At 37.3% G+C, this 16874-nt stretch overlaps 1 protein-coding gene across 3 annotated transcripts in view; it reads right to left on the bottom strand.

The window, feature by feature from the left end:
- Positions 1 to 506: 506 nt before the first annotated feature.
- LOC150082246 (carboxy-terminal domain RNA polymerase II polypeptide A small phosphatase 1-like) overlaps positions 507 to 16874 on the bottom strand; it is a 192787-nt gene continuing 176419 nt past the window's right edge. For all 3 annotated transcript variants that reach the window (XM_090380073.1, XM_090380074.1, XM_090380075.1), the window contains 3 exons: positions 10374 to 10472; positions 1683 to 1769; positions 507 to 867 (listed from right to left, as the gene is read on the bottom strand). In XM_090380073.1, coding sequence (XP_090236199.1) covers positions 637 to 867; positions 1683 to 1769; positions 10374 to 10472 — 417 coding nt within the window. In that variant the 3' untranslated portion in view covers positions 507 to 636. The remainder of the gene's footprint in view (positions 868 to 1682; positions 1770 to 10373; positions 10473 to 16874) is intronic.

Here is a 16874-nt window from a genome sequence, read left to right as displayed (position 1 = left end):
ATGTAACAATGGCCAACAATACTGCCATAGCAACAGAAATAAAAGAAAGGGAAAAAAAAGTTGCAACTATAATATACAATGATTGCTATAAAAAAAGCTGCCACAAAAATAAAGTTCAATATAGAAAATGGGAAAGAAAAGTCAGTTTAGAGTGCACAGTCAATTTTGTACACATATGAATTTTAAAAAAATACATACATATATATGTGCTCTTTATGGCTTGAGCCAGCTATGATAACTGTTTTAAATAAGCTGGAGAATGCTGTTAAGAAAAACAGATTACATACATCATTTAAAATGCAACACAATCCATTATTCAGATTAAAAAATAATACTACTTTTTACTCCAATAGTAGTTTCTTTTCTAATCCCAATTTAAGTACTTTAATTCCTAAAGATATCAACAGGTCATATGGTTAAACCAATTAGAATTAAAGTTGCATAAAAATTGATGTAGTTTTATTATGCAGTGATCCAACAGAGCAATGATTATCTATATATCAAAGATAAATTATAACATCCAACTTCATAATGGATATTTAAGTGGTTGCCATGGCAATATGTGGCCATCTTTTCCTGGACCTGGAGAAAATTAACAATCTGTAGATTGATAACCAGCCTCAGTCAACAACACTGCTAAGAAGGCAGTGCACTGTTATTATGATGCTGTAACTGTGATAATGATGGGGAAACAAAATGAGAACCATTTATTGAATTGGAGGACATAAGAGGATGAGAGCCTGCAGCATGGTTGGAGTTTCGTAGCACAGAATACACATCATCCATCTTACCAAGTTGTTCAAAAAATGGGATTAGGTCTCGTAATTCAGTATCAGACATGTCATCAAACCACGAGTTTACAGGCACCTGAAGAAAAAGTAATGCAAAATATAAATTCAACAATCAGAATAAATAAAAGTAATTTAGACTGTAAAAATTTATAAATTTTCCAATTACTGATTTACAAATTTTTCAAGTTATAACACTTACACAGTAAAGTTCTTAAACTACTAATAAGTAGAATAACATCTTAACTATGTTATTTTAAATTATTTATTTTAAACAAGTCAAATAGTGCTATATTAATTTAATATCAGATTTAAATGTTAATGCTGGCTTGGCTCCATCCTTCCCAATCCAGACTGAGTCAATCCTATTATATGATTGCCTCAATCTGGATTGGGGAGGATAGAGATATTTTTGGGCTTTCTTCTCACTATGGCTAAATTAGACAGCTGCTGACAAAGGTTGCTTGACAAAAATATCCCAATTTATTTCCGTCAAATTGGAAGAAAATGGTTCTTAAAGTCATCCACGTGGGTTAAAAACCCCTTCACACATATATGCAGCAACGTGCAGTAACATGCTTCAAGCATAAACAACTGCCTTGTTTAAGACAGCTGTTTATGCTTGAAAGTAGTTTAATTTTAATATCGTGCAATATTTTTCAAGAGTCTAAAAAATATATATATATTTTTGCAGTAAATACAGCAGTGTCATATAACTGAAATATATTAATACAATTGTTAGGTAAGGCAGAACATTTCAATTGATTGTCACCCATAAATATATCTATGGCCATCAGAAAATTTGAGAATGAAAGTTTTTATTCTACTAACTGTACATTAAATCAATAATGGCAAAATAATATGATTTAAATAAATTATCCAGCAAACACTTACTGCATTATCTGGATGGAAGATGTAGGAAGCAGGAGAGTTGTCTACTATTACTACTTTATGCAAGTCACGGCCTAACCTTCCAAGATCCTGAAAGAAGTAATTGAATATGAGAAAAACAAAAATTTGTAGAGATATATACTGCAAAAACATTAAAACATATGTATAAATCTCCTTTTAGGAAGGATGTATATCTGTTTTGGAAGGGTGCTGAGAAGAGCAAGAAGATTAGCTGGAGAACTCAAGAGTATTCTTACCAAGAAAGGCTGAGGTTTTGTAATTCCAGCATCTGATAAAACAGTCACTTGTGTGGAGGTTTAATTGTGAAATGTTTATGGATTTAAAAAAAAAAAAGGTAAATGCTGATGACATCTTTACTTTTTCTCAGATGAAACACATAAGGGGCCAAATTTAAATCGAAAAAGGATGGGTATAGAATAGATGTGCAGAAATCTGCACATCTATCAGAAAGTAACTGACTCATTGTTAAAATAAAGTTAGCGTTGTGGAGTAGGCAGGCAGAGTAAATTCAAGGTTTTATATGACAGAAAACTCCAAGTTTCTAGGAGATAAAACCATGCAACCAGTGCCTGAGACAAACTAATTCAGCCAACAAAGGACTGAACAAATTGTTAGAAGGGATGGGCAAATGTATACTGATGCTATAAGGTTGCTTTCTTGTATCATTTTGCCAATACTAATACTAATCATAAATTTAAGTTCATTCTGGATTGGTGATGTCCATTCAAAAAACCTGCTCGAGGATCCTTTTGTTCAATTTTTTTTTATATATTAGACGTATACTGTAACCATCAAAGTATTCAGATACTCTCGCTGGTGATGCAAGTCCAGTTGTAGCTATAAAAAAGTCAATAAAACACCAAAAGCAGCCCAAAAGAACTAAAAGCAACTTTCCATACATTTTACCATCCATTTGCAATTTAAGTTGTTGTCTCTTGTATGTGTCATCCAAGAAAGAGTAAGGACACTATGGGCATTTGGTTTATGTTGTAAAAAAAAAAAAAAGAGCAGAATGATGAGAATGACAGCAGTCAAGAAAAAATCTGGTATGTCAAACACTTATAGATAGGAAACAGTGAATTCCAAAGAATGTGATAATATTAACCCAATTCTACAAACAGAAAAGTCTGAGGTCCAAGCATCAACTGAAGTAACCATAAATGCATACAATGTTCATAGGTAGTTGTACAGCTTTTGTTTCTATGGAAGATTTGCAACTCACAAGCCTAACATAATGTCAAAAAACTTCAACTATCATCAGGAATAATAGTTAAGGCACGTTCACAATACACTATTCAGGTGAGACACACAAGTATGAGTTTGGAGAAAGTCCAAAAAATGCTAACTAAACTGTACTGTTCCAATAATAAAATTGCAGAAAATGGTGTCATTGTGTGAGGCTGTTTCTTCAGTTTGACCATGCCTACAATCTAGGTGATGGTTTCAGGGATCAACCACCTAGATTGAAAGGAAAAAACAACAATAAGGGGTTCCTTTGTTTCTGTAATAATCAATATACTGTATGGCTATATCAAGATGAATTGATCTACACTGAATGTTAAAAAATAAGTATAAAATTGTTATAATTTTGTAATATAAATTTAATAAATTAGTTATATTAAAATGCATGCTTACTGATTATCCTGACAGAGAACCAAATGAAAATATCTGGGGGGGGGGGGAGAATAAACAAGTAGACTTACTTTGCCCAAGCAAAGAACCACATGTAGACTACAGCTACTGATCAAAAGAAATGAAAGGTAGAACCAATATGTGTACACATCTATGCAAAAATTTTCAAAAAGGGGAGACCTCTGTTTCTAAGAATACTCATTACTTTTGTTTTTGAATATTTTTATTTGGTTTTATCAGGTCAATGATAATCATAATCACTATGCATGCATTTTAATAAAATTAATTTAAAGTTGTCAAACATGTTGTGCATAGCCTCTTTCTGTACATAGTTATTAGCAAATTGGGTTTGCTACTTAGTGCATCAATCTCATATTATGGAGACTCAATTTTCCAGGATAGATGGTAAAAAAAAAAAAAAAAAAAATCCCAGATAATCGATTTCCCGGTTAATCCAAAAATACGGTAAGTCCCCGACATATGTAAGAGATACGTTCCAGGACTTTTTATGTAAGTCGAGTTTTACAAAACTCAAGGATGACTAATAAAATATTATTACTATATCCCTGATCATCATCATCAGCCATTTTCAATCCACTGCAGGATGAAGGCCTCTCCAGCAACTTTCCAGTTCCTTCTGTTTTGAGCACTGGCCATCCATTTACTACTCAAAAACTCATGAATTTCATCTATCCATCTCCTCCTTTGTCTTCCAGGTTTTCTTCTAGCTCCTCTTGGGTACCATTCTGGCATATCCCTGATATGCCAAAATTACAAAAACTACGTAATATCCTCAGAAGAATGAAGAAAAATAGTTATATATTTTTAATTAGTTTAATTAAAAACTTTATCTGGGGACAGTGGTGAAGTAGCCAGAGTGGCACATAAGAAAACAAAACATAAAAGGAAGAAAAAAAACGCTTATTATACTGTTAAAACTGATATGTATTTCGTAGCCCTGGTTTTTATAGCTGATTCATTGGTGCCGATCGCTTCACCGCATCTTGTATTATGTCTTTCTCCTTTATTGTGTTCACCGTTGCCACTGACAAATCTGAATTCCGTGCAATATTTGTTAATGTTTGGCCATTTTCATACATCATTATTTTAATTTTCTGATCCAACTCAGTCACTTTCCTTTTCTTCATAGATTTACTAGTACCGCTGTCACTTATTCTCTTAGTCAGCACCATGATAATAGTCAAAATTAAATTTTCTGTAAGAATTTCACAGGATTAAGGCGAAAACTCACTATTACCACCCCACGTGAGCTCACGTGTTTTACTGAAGCTCATTCCTGGAGGTCACTGCCATAAAACAATAAAAACAATTTTCACTTTCCGGTTGATTGAGCTTTTCTGTTAGTGCACCTAATTATAAATGGGTAGTAAACTTGATCTTATTGCATTTGCGATAATACTGATAGCTGGAATTCTGTGGGTGTTTACGTTATTATGGTGAAATATGTGTCCTCTTCACTGAAATCTTAAGTCATATAAATAACGTAACATAAGTCCGAAGCTATGTAAGTCGGAGACTTACTGTATCAAAAAATGTTCAGCAACCTAGGTAAAAAGTATGGCGATTGATAAAAAATGAACAAACTTATCAAGCACTACTTGCGTGTGCAATACGATGCTTCCCTTTATTTTTTTACAATGTCACGTATGGTTTGGTCACCAACATTTTGATTCATTAGAGATTTAACAGATGCATCATTTTCAAACTTTTGAATAATTTCAAGTTTTTGTTTAATTGAAAGCATAACCCTTACATTTGCCCATCATTTTCGCAATTTCTAAACCAAAAAAAAAAAAAAAATAGTTACCATTAAAAAAATTCTGACATCCCAGACAAATGTGTCTTTTGCTATCTGGTACCAACACATAACCAGCAGATCCTTTAACTCACGTAAAGTCTGTGGTGGATATGCCACAGATCGGAGGTGCTGTTCCAAGACAAACCACAGATGCTCGATGGGATTGATGTCTGGGGAATTTTGAGGCCAGGGCAATACCTGGAAGTCTTCCTATGTTCACTAAACCAGTCTTGAACAGTCCAGACTGTGTGGCATGGCGCATTACCGGCTGAAAGATGGCATTGTCAGAGGGAAAGACCGTTGCCGTGAAAGGGTGTACCTGGCCAGTAATGATGTTTAGGAAGACATGGACATGTGTATATGTAATGGGCAGCACCTAGAACATCTGTTCAACTCCGCCTCATATCTCTGGGAAGAACAGTATCACTACAAATGGGCCAGATGTGTGTGACGTAGGTTTGTGTGTATTATGTGTGTTCTGTTGTTGTGTCTGGCCACTTGGCTACCCAGAAGCATCAGTCACCTGGACAGATGACTCTGGGTACTCGTCCACACCACGGGAAAGTGTTCAGGTAGGTGGTAGATGTCAGAGTGCCCAGCACATGGATAACTGGACCCAGGATATCCCAGCAGAATGGTTTACGGAAAAGTGGCCCCCCGCATTTTGCCTCGCACATTTCGCCCCCAGCAGATAATGAGTAGGCTACAGAAATGTAAATACTGTACAGTCAACTCTTGATAACTCGAATTTTTATTGAAGTCCCAGCCCCTTTAGTGGAGATTCCATGTTAAACTCTCTTGATTACTCGAACTGAACTTCCGATAACTCTAACTTTTCCGAACAAATTTTCAAAATGACATTCGTGTACAAATTGTCACGTAGCTTTTAAACTAATTTCTCCCCTTTTGTATATCTTCAGGGTTCTCTTTCCATTGTGAAAGGATTAACTGGAACTGTTAATCCTTTCACAATGGAAAGAATACATACTCGACCATGAGGGCGATAGTCACATGGTTAGTGACGGATGTGGGGGAGGGAACAGTGACTAATCTTATAGGAGTCTTTTCAGTAACAAGTGAATCTTGTTCTGATTTGTCTAAATTCAAACAATAAAAGTTCCTGCATCTGGCTCTCCTGACATTTCGTGGCGCAGTCGACAGCGCGCGTTTGCTGTTTTCGCCGCCTCCACAGAGAAGTAAGATACAGAGTGGACTCTTGTTCAATTCAAAAACGTTCCACCTGCAAAGGGCGTGTTTGGACAGAGGGTTTGGAAGGCCCAGTTGTGAAAGTCGTAACTAAACATAACCATGCAGCTCAAGCTGCAAGGTTGAAAGCATTGCAATTGATTGGTCAAATACGGCAACATGCAACAACCATGAACGAACGGCCACAGCAAATTGTTGCATCAGTTATTGCAGAGGCTCATACCAATGTCACGGCATTACTTCCTAAAAAGGATTCACTTAAACGAACCATTCGTCATGTTCGATGCAACAATGGTACTCCTGCTTTACCGAGCAATCTCCAGGACCTAGTAATTCCACAAAATTATCAAGAAATTATTATCGATGGCAATGTATAACAGTTTTTAATTATATTATAAATCAACAGGGATTACCTTTATTTTAGATCTAGGAAGCTTCTTTTCCAACTCTCCTAGTCCAACTTGCTAATATTCTTGAGGATGGTGATATCAATGATTAATTGTGAGTTGCTCTATTCCTGTGAACATGACGCCCGAAAAGTTCTAGTCCGACTTAAGGAATGTAGAGAATAATCCCGCCCCCCATATCCAATTTTATTAGACCCCTAAATTTAACTCTAAAGTCCAGCTACAGAACCAAAAGAAATAATCGGTCCATATTTATTAAACATTTAGACCTTCAAAAATCTAATTTTATGCCAATCCATGTAATGGTTTCCTTGCTGCCAGAGGTATGGTGTTTGAAGACAGAAGTCTTGAGTGCTCATTGTTGAGACCGCACGGTCTGAACACTACGGTTCTCACAGTGGGGAAGATGTCCCACCTGTTTTGCAAAATTGATATTGCCATCCTCAAGAATTATTAGCGAGTTGGACTACGAGAGTTGGAAAAGAAGCTTCCTATATCTAAAATAAAAGTAATGATTATTAACCTAAAATAAAGGTAAAGGTAAAATAAATAAAGGTAATCCCTGTTGATTTATAATATAATAGAATATAGGAATTATCGAGCACTTAATAGCTCTCAATTATCAAATCTATTAAACAGTTTTTAATGTATGATTCTCAGGACGAACTGCTCCCGGGTCGCATGCTTATTTTTTCCACTAGTAACAATCTTCAGTTATTGGCGCGTAGCCAGGAGTGGTTTTCTGATGGAACAAGAAGTATGCTGCAATTTCTGCTAGAATAAAAAGAATAGTCCAAGGTTTTCAAAATCGTAATGTCATTGATTACCTTAGAGGCATTGCATACAACTTCAAGTTTGAAACAATAATAATGTGCATTTATTCTATGATTGATTACCTTTGATTTGATTACCTTTACCTTTGATTGATTCATTCTATTTAAACAAAATAAATTAGAATTAATAAAAAATTAGGTGTATTATTTACATTTCTATAGCCTATTCATTATCTACTGGGGGCAAAATTTGTCGGGGGCGAAATGTGGGGGGCAACTTTTCCGGACCCCAGCAGAACATTGCCCAAAGCATGGCACCACTGCCACCAGCTTGTTTTCGTCCCACGGTGCATCCAGGCACCATCACTTCCCCAGGTAAACAATGCACACGCACCCTGCCATCCACATGGTGCAACAGGAAATGTGATTCATCGGACTAGATGACCTTCTTCCAATCGCTCAAGGTCCAGTTTTGGTGCTTGAGTGCCCATTGTAGGCACTGTCACCAGTGAACAGTGGTCGGCATGGGCACTTGGAGCAGCCCCATTTCAGCAGTGTTTAATGTACTGTGTTGTGACACATTACTCCCGTAACCAGTATTCCAATTACCGGCGAGTTGCGCCACAGTCACCCTTCTGTTGCCACGTACCATGCGGGAGAGCCTTCACTCACCTCGAGCATCGGTGAGCCGTGGTCATCCAACACCTCGCCGGCGGTTCGTGAGTTTCCCCTCCTCGAACACTTTCGGTAGGTACTAACCACGGCTGACCATGAGCATCCCACCAGCTGTGCTGTTTCGGATATGCTCTGACCCAGTCCCCAGTCGTCTGGCCATTACAATTTGGCCTATGTCAAACTCTAAGTCTGCTGCCTTTCCCATCTGAAGAACAAGAGTAACACTGATTAACAGAGCTCAGTATCAGGTGTTTTTTATACCATGTCCCGACCCGTGCATGCACTGTAGTTCACCTGCAGTTGCTTCGATTTGCATAACAACTCACTGGTTATAATGTTTTGGCTCATTGATGTACATCTAGGATTATAATTAGAAGAAACAAGGAAGTGACCACAAATCCATATTTGTTATTTGGTTTTTTTAGGAGCGTTAGCAACTAAGGCCATATTTCTCCGGGGGATATGCGGTGGTCATTCCCTGATCTTTCTGCATCTTCCGTATTTGGTGGTCACGGGCTCGAACCCTGGTCTAATTAAGAAGCGTGTGCTACGCACTGCTGCTCATACCCGCCTGGCTATGGAGGCGCCAAGCGTCCATCAAATTCTTCAATTCTTCCGAAACCATCTTTTCAATTAGATACCCCCGAAATCCACGAATTGCATTTAACTATAACCTAATTGACAGTTTTCTAACTTCATTTTCACCAAATGCCAACAATTCATGCTTAGAAGGTTTAATAACTTCGTTGTCCTCGTTTTCCTTCTCTCGTCATCGGTATTGTCACTAGTTCTTAAATTTGAATTTTTTTTTTTTTTTTTTTTTTTTGAAACTGTCCAAAATATCAGGTGTCATTCGGATATTGTGACCATGTAAAGAGAGATAGGGAAAATTTATGGAAAAATGTGGATAACACTCCCGCGAAACAACAGATGATTATTTGTCGGGGCAAAAGAAAATCACTTTTCTAATTCTTGAACGGGGTGCTTACAGCTGATTCACGAAGGTGTCCAACCTACGGCCCGCCAGGAAACTGAACTAAAACAGCATTTTAAATTTTGTTAATTATCAAAAAAAAATCTCATTAAATGTTTTTGTTCAGTAAATGTAATTGTGTATTGTAATTAATAAAATTTTCGAATATTTTCAATTTTACTTATGTCAACAAGATATGGCAAATGTAACACACTAAAGAAATCTAACTTTGAATTTTTTGGAATATGGCCCCTGTACGGGAAATGTTTGGACACCACTGCAGTAGAAGGTGGACCAGAGCCCTTTGGGAATACACCTTGATGATCTGCTCACTGCAGACCAGCGCGACTTCTCCATACGTGGAGCAGGTGGTCGGATAGGTTTTACCAGATACCACTAAGTTGTAGAATGGTAATCCCTTTAGCCCTCTTAATTTGTGCAGCAGCACTAATTGCCTAAAGGCCAGAAATGCAAACAGGGCGTACCGGGTTAATTCTATCCTAATCCGTTTGCTATATGAAAATTTTCTCGCTCAACGGAAAGTATTTTAAATGTAACTTCCAAGGGGAATTCAAAAAAATTAAACAGAGGTCCGACTGAGTAATTTAGAATTATAAAAATGGTTGTACGGTTTTATATAGAAAATATCTTAACAATGGACAGTGAAAAATGTAAATTTAATTAAATTATTTTAAGCTTATTTGAATAGTAGATAAACATGTGAAAAAAATTTACGGAATATTACAAATTTCAAAGTGCACTGCATCCAAATGTCACACGTCACTGTTAATAAAGGTGCCGGTACACCATACCGTTGCGTACCGTCACACAAAAAAGCACTGACTATTACTATCCAGGATGTATATTCCTGAAGATAGTTAACCAAATAAAAACCAAAACACATCAAGAGGCACCTCCATAGTCAGGTGGGCAGGAGCAGCTGTGCGTAGCACACACTTCTTGATTAGACCGGGGTTCGAGCCCGTGACCACCAAATACAGAGGATGCGGGAAGGTTAGGGAATGACCACCGCATATCCTTGGAGCAATATGGCCTTAGTTGCTAATGCTCCTAAAAACCAAATAACAAACAACAAACACATTAAGATTAATATAAATATTATATAAATCATGTTTGATTGCAAAGACTAAATAAACTGACACGAAATTAAGTTAAGAAAAATCTTACCTTTACATAATTTCCTCGATAAAACACACAAGATTCCCTAAAAAGGCGTGAATGAAAAACTCCCCACTTGTCCAAGAGATCAGCAACTGGGTCCGCATACTGCAACAGAAATACAACTGCATAAAAACTTTTTGTCAGCAAGTCTTATTAAAATGTGTTACCATTTAATAAACCCATGGAATTTTGCCAGAATGAAATATGAGAATATTTCTCCCAAAAATTTGAAGTGTTCAAACTTCCTGCATCTTTTTTCTTTAAACCAATACCAATCATGTTGCATATTTCTGTGGCTCTGTAGTGTTTCTTATATACAGTATATGCACACTCCTCATAACTACTATGCAAATTTAAAGAAACAGAGACAATGAGTGAAAACAAACTTCTTTTTATTAAAAAATTTTAAAAAATATATAAAAATAAAGAGTTGCTAAAATTCAGCACTTCGTTTACTCTAAATATAGTGCAACCTCAATATAATGCAGATGCTTTAACTTCCATATTATAAGTGAAGCATGTTATAGCCAAAAATATAACAATTGGTCCCCCCCCCCATTTTTTTTAACACAAATTACATGACTATAATGTAAATTTCCTTTTTTTTTTTTTTTTTTAATTCAAATTATAGATGTGCAATTAACCAGATGTAGACATTTGACTAAAGGCAAATTTCTGCATCTGGTTAATTGCTGGAACAAACTTCCATCTGTCATTGTGGAAGTTGATAGGTTAAATAAATTTAAGGAGGAACTGAACAGGCATTCGGAGGGAATGGTGTGATTTTTTTTTTTTTGGCTGATGCTGCATAAGCTCATACACTTGCTTTCTTGCATCACATGCCACTACTACTACTAATACTACCATTACTGTGTACTTTTTTTTAATAATGCTGTACGTTAAAATAAGCATATTAAACAGCAATGCTTCATATATGGAAAAACAAAATTTTGAAACAGTCAATTTCATTATAATGATCCCACACTTTCAAATGTTTACAGGAAATCCAATTTACATTACAGTGCATAAATAGGAAATAAGGAACAACTCCATCACAAAACTAATGGCTGGCATAAACCGAGTGATCATATGTGAGGGTATGGAGATAGGGAGGGAGACAGAAAAAAAACTTTAAGAGGTATCCCTTGAATGTGTAATATGGCTGGGTTTGATTCTGGATTAGAGGCACCTCCTCTAGACTCTGAGACTTCCCTGGAGAGATTGTGCAAGGCTCAAGGGGTAGAATTTTTCTCAGCCCTGCCTGTGCTTGTTAACAGGAGAGACTGCTTCTACAGGGATGGGATACACTTAAATAGAAAGGGTGCAAGAATATTTGTTGATGCTATCGAGGCAGAGTTAGGTGGGTCGGAAAACTGCTAGCTTGGGGGGGGGGGTGATACACACACTAATAGATAAACAGTAGCCGCTGGCAGAGGTAGAAGTGATTCTTGCACTACTTCTATTGAAATGCAGTTTAGCAGCAGCAGCCTGGAAAGCAAGGCAATGAGAATTTCCAGGACTGCTGGGAGTCATAGTGGAACAAGTAAATACATGGGCTGTGTTAGGATAACTAAGAGTAGAAACAGGTGCATGTATACTTGCATATACACCAATGCTAGGAATATAGTTAATAAATTCGATGAGTTTGAAGTGCTAGTCAAGACATCAAAGGCAAATATTGTTGGGATATCAGAGATGTGGTATAACACAGACATAAGCAGTGCAGAACTGGAATTTGGGGATTACAATGTGTACAGAAAGGATAGATAGGATAGGAAGGGAGGAGGGGGGGTTATGCTGTTAGTTAAGAAACACACAAAATCTAAGGAAGTGCATCCAATTGATGCGGGTGGACAATGCAATGTTGAGTCTGTTTAGTGTGACATAAGCACTGGGAAAGGAAAAATAAGAGTAGGTGTGTGTTATAGGCCTAATGAATCTGATGAGTATAATGAGCAATTGTGCAGAGAAATAAAGTGGGCCAGTAAATTAGAGTGTCTTATAATGGGGGATTTTAATTTCCCAGATATTGACTGGAATTTATGGCTTGGTCACTCACACACTAGCAAGGCTTTTGTGGATTTATTGGATCATTGTTTTCTACATCAGCATGTTTGGGAGGCAACTAGAGGGAGTAATACTCTTGATCTGATTATCAGTAGTGATTCTTCATGCATCAAGAATCTGCAGAAAAAGGAACCCTAGGTGGCAGTGATCACATTGTGTTCAAGTGGGATTTACTCAAAGAGTTAACTACCATCAAGGGTAAAGGGAAAGGTTTTTGCTTTCTTAAAGGTGACTATGGTGGTCTGAGACAGTATTTAAATTCTATACGGTGGAACCAACTGATGATGTTACCAACAGCAAATTCAAAATGGGAAGCATTTAAAGAATTAATCTTGGAAGCTACTAGGCTTTTCATACCAACAAAGAAATATTGTTCAAGATTTAGGCCTAAATGGATGTCACATGAACTAATTAGACATGTGACAGAGAAGAAAAATGAATGGGATACATATAAATTAACATGTGACATAGAAGCCTATAACAGCCTAAATTTGCAGATGATGTTAAAATGGTAGAGTAGTTAATGATCACTGTCAAGCTGAGCTTCTTCAGAGAGACCTAGATAGACTTCAGGAATGGTCAGAAAAATGGCAGCTGTGCTTTAATCCAACAAAGTGTCAAGTATTACACCTGGGAAACAGTAATCCCAAAAAAACGTATTCACTTGGTGAAGTTCAACTAAACCCAGTACTGGAGGAAAGGGACTTGGGTGTTACAATACGGTCAGACATGAAATTCTCTGAGCATTGTAAACAGGTTGCAAGGAAGGCCCATGGTGTCCTATCGATGATCTATTGAACTTTTGCAAGTAGAGATAGGGACGTGATAATTCCATTATATAAGGCTTTTGTTAGGCCACACTTGGAATACTGTGTTCAAGTATGGAGACCGCACCTAAAGAAAGACATCGAGCTTCTTGAAAGGGTGCAAAGAAGGGTAACTCGCCTGACGAGATCGGCAAAAGGGCGTCCTTATGAAGAAAGACTTCGAATATGTGGGTTGCAGAGATTGGAAACTAGACACCTTAGAGGAGATTTGATTCAGGTGTTTAAGGCTCTGAGAGGCATCAGTAAAATGAATGAGGACAAAATTTTCAAGATTATAAATGATGCTAGAACTAGGGGACATAAATTCAAGTTACGGGGGGAAATGTTTAGATTGGACTGCAGGAAGTTTTATTTTAGCCAGCGAGTTATAAATTACTGGAATAAGTTGCCTTCATGGGTGGTAGAGGCCGACAGTTTGGGGAAATTCAAAGGTCATCTGGATAGTACTTTCGGGTAAGGGAAGTGCATAGGATGATAGGTTTAATTTCCTTTTTTTTTTTTTATTAATTATTATTATTTATTTATTTATTATTTATTTTTTATTTTTTTTTATTTATTTATTTTATTTTTTATTTATTATTATTTTTTTATCATTGTTTTGTTCGGATTTTTTTTTTTTTTTTTTTTTTTTTGGCTGATGCAGCATAAGCCATAGGCTTTCTTGCACCATGTGGCCATTACTAATACTAATGTTCTTTACTTATGTAAACTTTAGAAGGAAGGGGAGGAATCAGATTGGTCCACTTGATATCGATGGATCAACTGTTGATGATCTTGCTCAGGTAGCTAACAAACTAAATGAATATTTTGCATCGACATTCACACATGAGGAGTTATTCAGCGAGGGAAATGCCAGAGGTGTATTCAACTCGGGCAGTAAGCTAGATAATCTTGTAATAACTGAGAATAAAGTGGAGGAGATATTGTTGAAGATAAACACAAGAAAGACACCTGGGGTCGATGGAATCTATCCAGTTATATTAAAGGAGGTGGCAAAGGAAGAAAGCAAAACCTTAGCCATAATTATGAGAGCTTCCCTGGACTCAGGGGATGTACCCATACACTGGAGATATGCAAATATGACCCCAATCCACAAAGCAGCATCAAAGGGAGACACAGGTAATTACAGACCTATTAGTTTAACTTCTGTACCAGGGAAATTAATAAAGGCACTGGTTAAAGCAGCATTGCAGGATCACCTAGACAAGACTTCAGTTATAGCTCGGACACAGCATGGGTTTGTTAAGGGGAAGTCTTGTCTGACTAATTTGATTGGATACTATGTAGTCACAAAAGAACTGGATGCAAAGAATAACTTTGATATCATATATTTGGATCTTAGAAAAGCCTTTGATACTGTTGCACATGGAAGACTGCTGCACAAATTGGAGCAGTGTGGCACTGGAGGCAAATTGCTGCTATGGATAAAGGGATGGTTAAGTGGGAGAAGACAGAAAGTGGTAATCAATGGACACTGCTCTTCGTGGACTAATGTTATTAGTGGATCCTCAGGGTTCAGTGTTGGGTCCATTGTTGTTTTCTGTATTTATAAATGATATTAATGATGGTATATCAAGCTTAATGTCCAAGTTTGCAGAAGATACGAAGGTTGGCAGGGATGTTAATGACACTAATGACAGTACACTGCTGCAACAGGATCTAGAAAAGTTGAGCAGATGGGCCGAGAGGTGGAAAATGAAGTTTAACATTGACAAATGTAAAGTACTACATATAGAAAGCAGTAATCCCAGAGTAACGTATCAACTCTCTGTTACCACACTGACAGTGGTAGAGAATGAAAAGGACCTGGGGATAATTGTGCAGGCAGATATGAAGTTTTCTGAGCAGTGCAGATGGTCTGCAAGAGTAGCTCATGATGTCTTGTCAATGATATACAGGAATTTTTCTAGCAGGGATAAGGAGGTGATTATCCCCTTGTATAAGGCAATGGTCAGGCCACACCTTGAGTACCGTATACAGGTCTGGAGGCCTCATTTTAAGAAGGATGTAGAGCTGTTGGAATGAATACAGAGAAGGGCAACAAGATTAGTGAATGGAATAAAGGGTTGTTCTTACGAAGAAAGGCTTATGTTTTGGAAATTACAGTTTCTGGAGACTAGGCACCTGCGAGGTGATCTGATTGAGGTGTATAAAGCCTTGAATGGTTTGAGCATGCTCAGTGCAGATGGGATTCTTCCTCTTGCTCAGAATAATCGCCTGAGAGGGCATAAATTCAAATTGAGGAAAGACGGTTGTGGGATAGATGTGCAGCAGTTTGCCTTTAGCCAGCGGGTAGTTGATTGCTGGAACAAACTTCCATCTGTTGTTGTTGTAGAAGTTAATAGCTTAAATAGATTCAAGGCAGAACTTGACAAACATTTGGAGTGAGTGGATGAGTGAAATAAGGGTTTTTTTTTGTTTTTTTTTTGGCTGATACTATATAAGCTTGCTTTCTTGCATTATGTGCCTTTGCTAATGCTAAAACTGGAAGGTGGATTGCAATGTGCAATCATCAGAAAAATTATGGATAGGATTTCCAGTTAATGGAAGAAGGTCATTAATATATAAGAGGAATAATCATGAGAAAGAACTGAAGCTTGGAGAGTAATCACATTAGTGGCGAAGTTAGAAGGCAGAGATCCATCTACCATCATCCACAGTAAGTAGTCAGAGAGAAAACTGGATACTCAATTACAAAAAACAGTGGGCAAACCATAAGATGGAAGCTTATATAGAAGACCTTTATGCCAAACATAATCACATGCCTTGAAATGTCAAGGCATGTGATCGTGTGATTGAAGTTTCTAGAGCTCTTCCAAACTTTTCCATTGAATTTGTCCATAAACGGGTAATATAAGCCAGTACATTACCAGTGGATCAATACTGACGGAATCCATACTGGTGATGATTGATAAAATGGAATATAGTTTAGAAGTTGGCAGTTAATAGATTTCTGCATTACTTTAGAAAGAGTAAAAGTAAGTGCAATGGGACAATAATTGGATGGGAGGGATTCGTCACCCTTTTTTAGAAACTAACTGTATGTGAGCAAATTTCCGGCAGAATAGGGAAAACACCAGGAACGCGAAAGTGTAAAAAAGCAACACCAAACAGGAGTAGGCGCAGGAGTGCCGGTTTTGGGGACAAGTGGAGAAATACCATCAATACCTGGTTTTTTTTTTGGCATCAAGACTGTTCAAAATTCTTCTGACATCCATTTAATGTAAGGCCACAAGAATCATTGAATGGAGTGTATTGGGAATAAGGGGAGGTGGTTTACCAAGATCATCTATACATGAGTTAGAATAAAAGTTGGATGCTAGTTGTTGTTGTTATTTGGTTTTTAGGAGCATTAGCAACTAAGGCCATATTGCTCCAGGATATGCGGTGGTCATTCCCTGACTTTTCCGCATCCTCCGTATTTGGTGGTGACGGGCTCGAACCCCGGTCTAATCAAGAAGCGTGTGCTACGCACTGCTGCTCCTTCCCACCTGGCTACGGAGGCGCCCGTTGGATGCTAGCAGGTCAGCTTTAACGTTGTCAGAAATGGCAAAAGAACCATCTAGTTTTGACAGAGGTGGGAATAGAGATAGGCAAAAGTTGTAGCCAATAG

This window comes from Mastigoproctus giganteus, chromosome 8 (assembly GCF_048544385.1).
Source record: "Mastigoproctus giganteus isolate SK-2022 chromosome 8, ASM4854438v1, whole genome shotgun sequence".
In the NCBI taxonomy this organism is placed as follows: Eukaryota; Metazoa; Arthropoda; class Arachnida; order Uropygi; family Thelyphonidae; genus Mastigoproctus; species Mastigoproctus giganteus.
The sequence above is the reverse complement of the archived record's forward strand: the minus strand, read 5'-3'. Positions and strand labels throughout refer to the sequence as shown.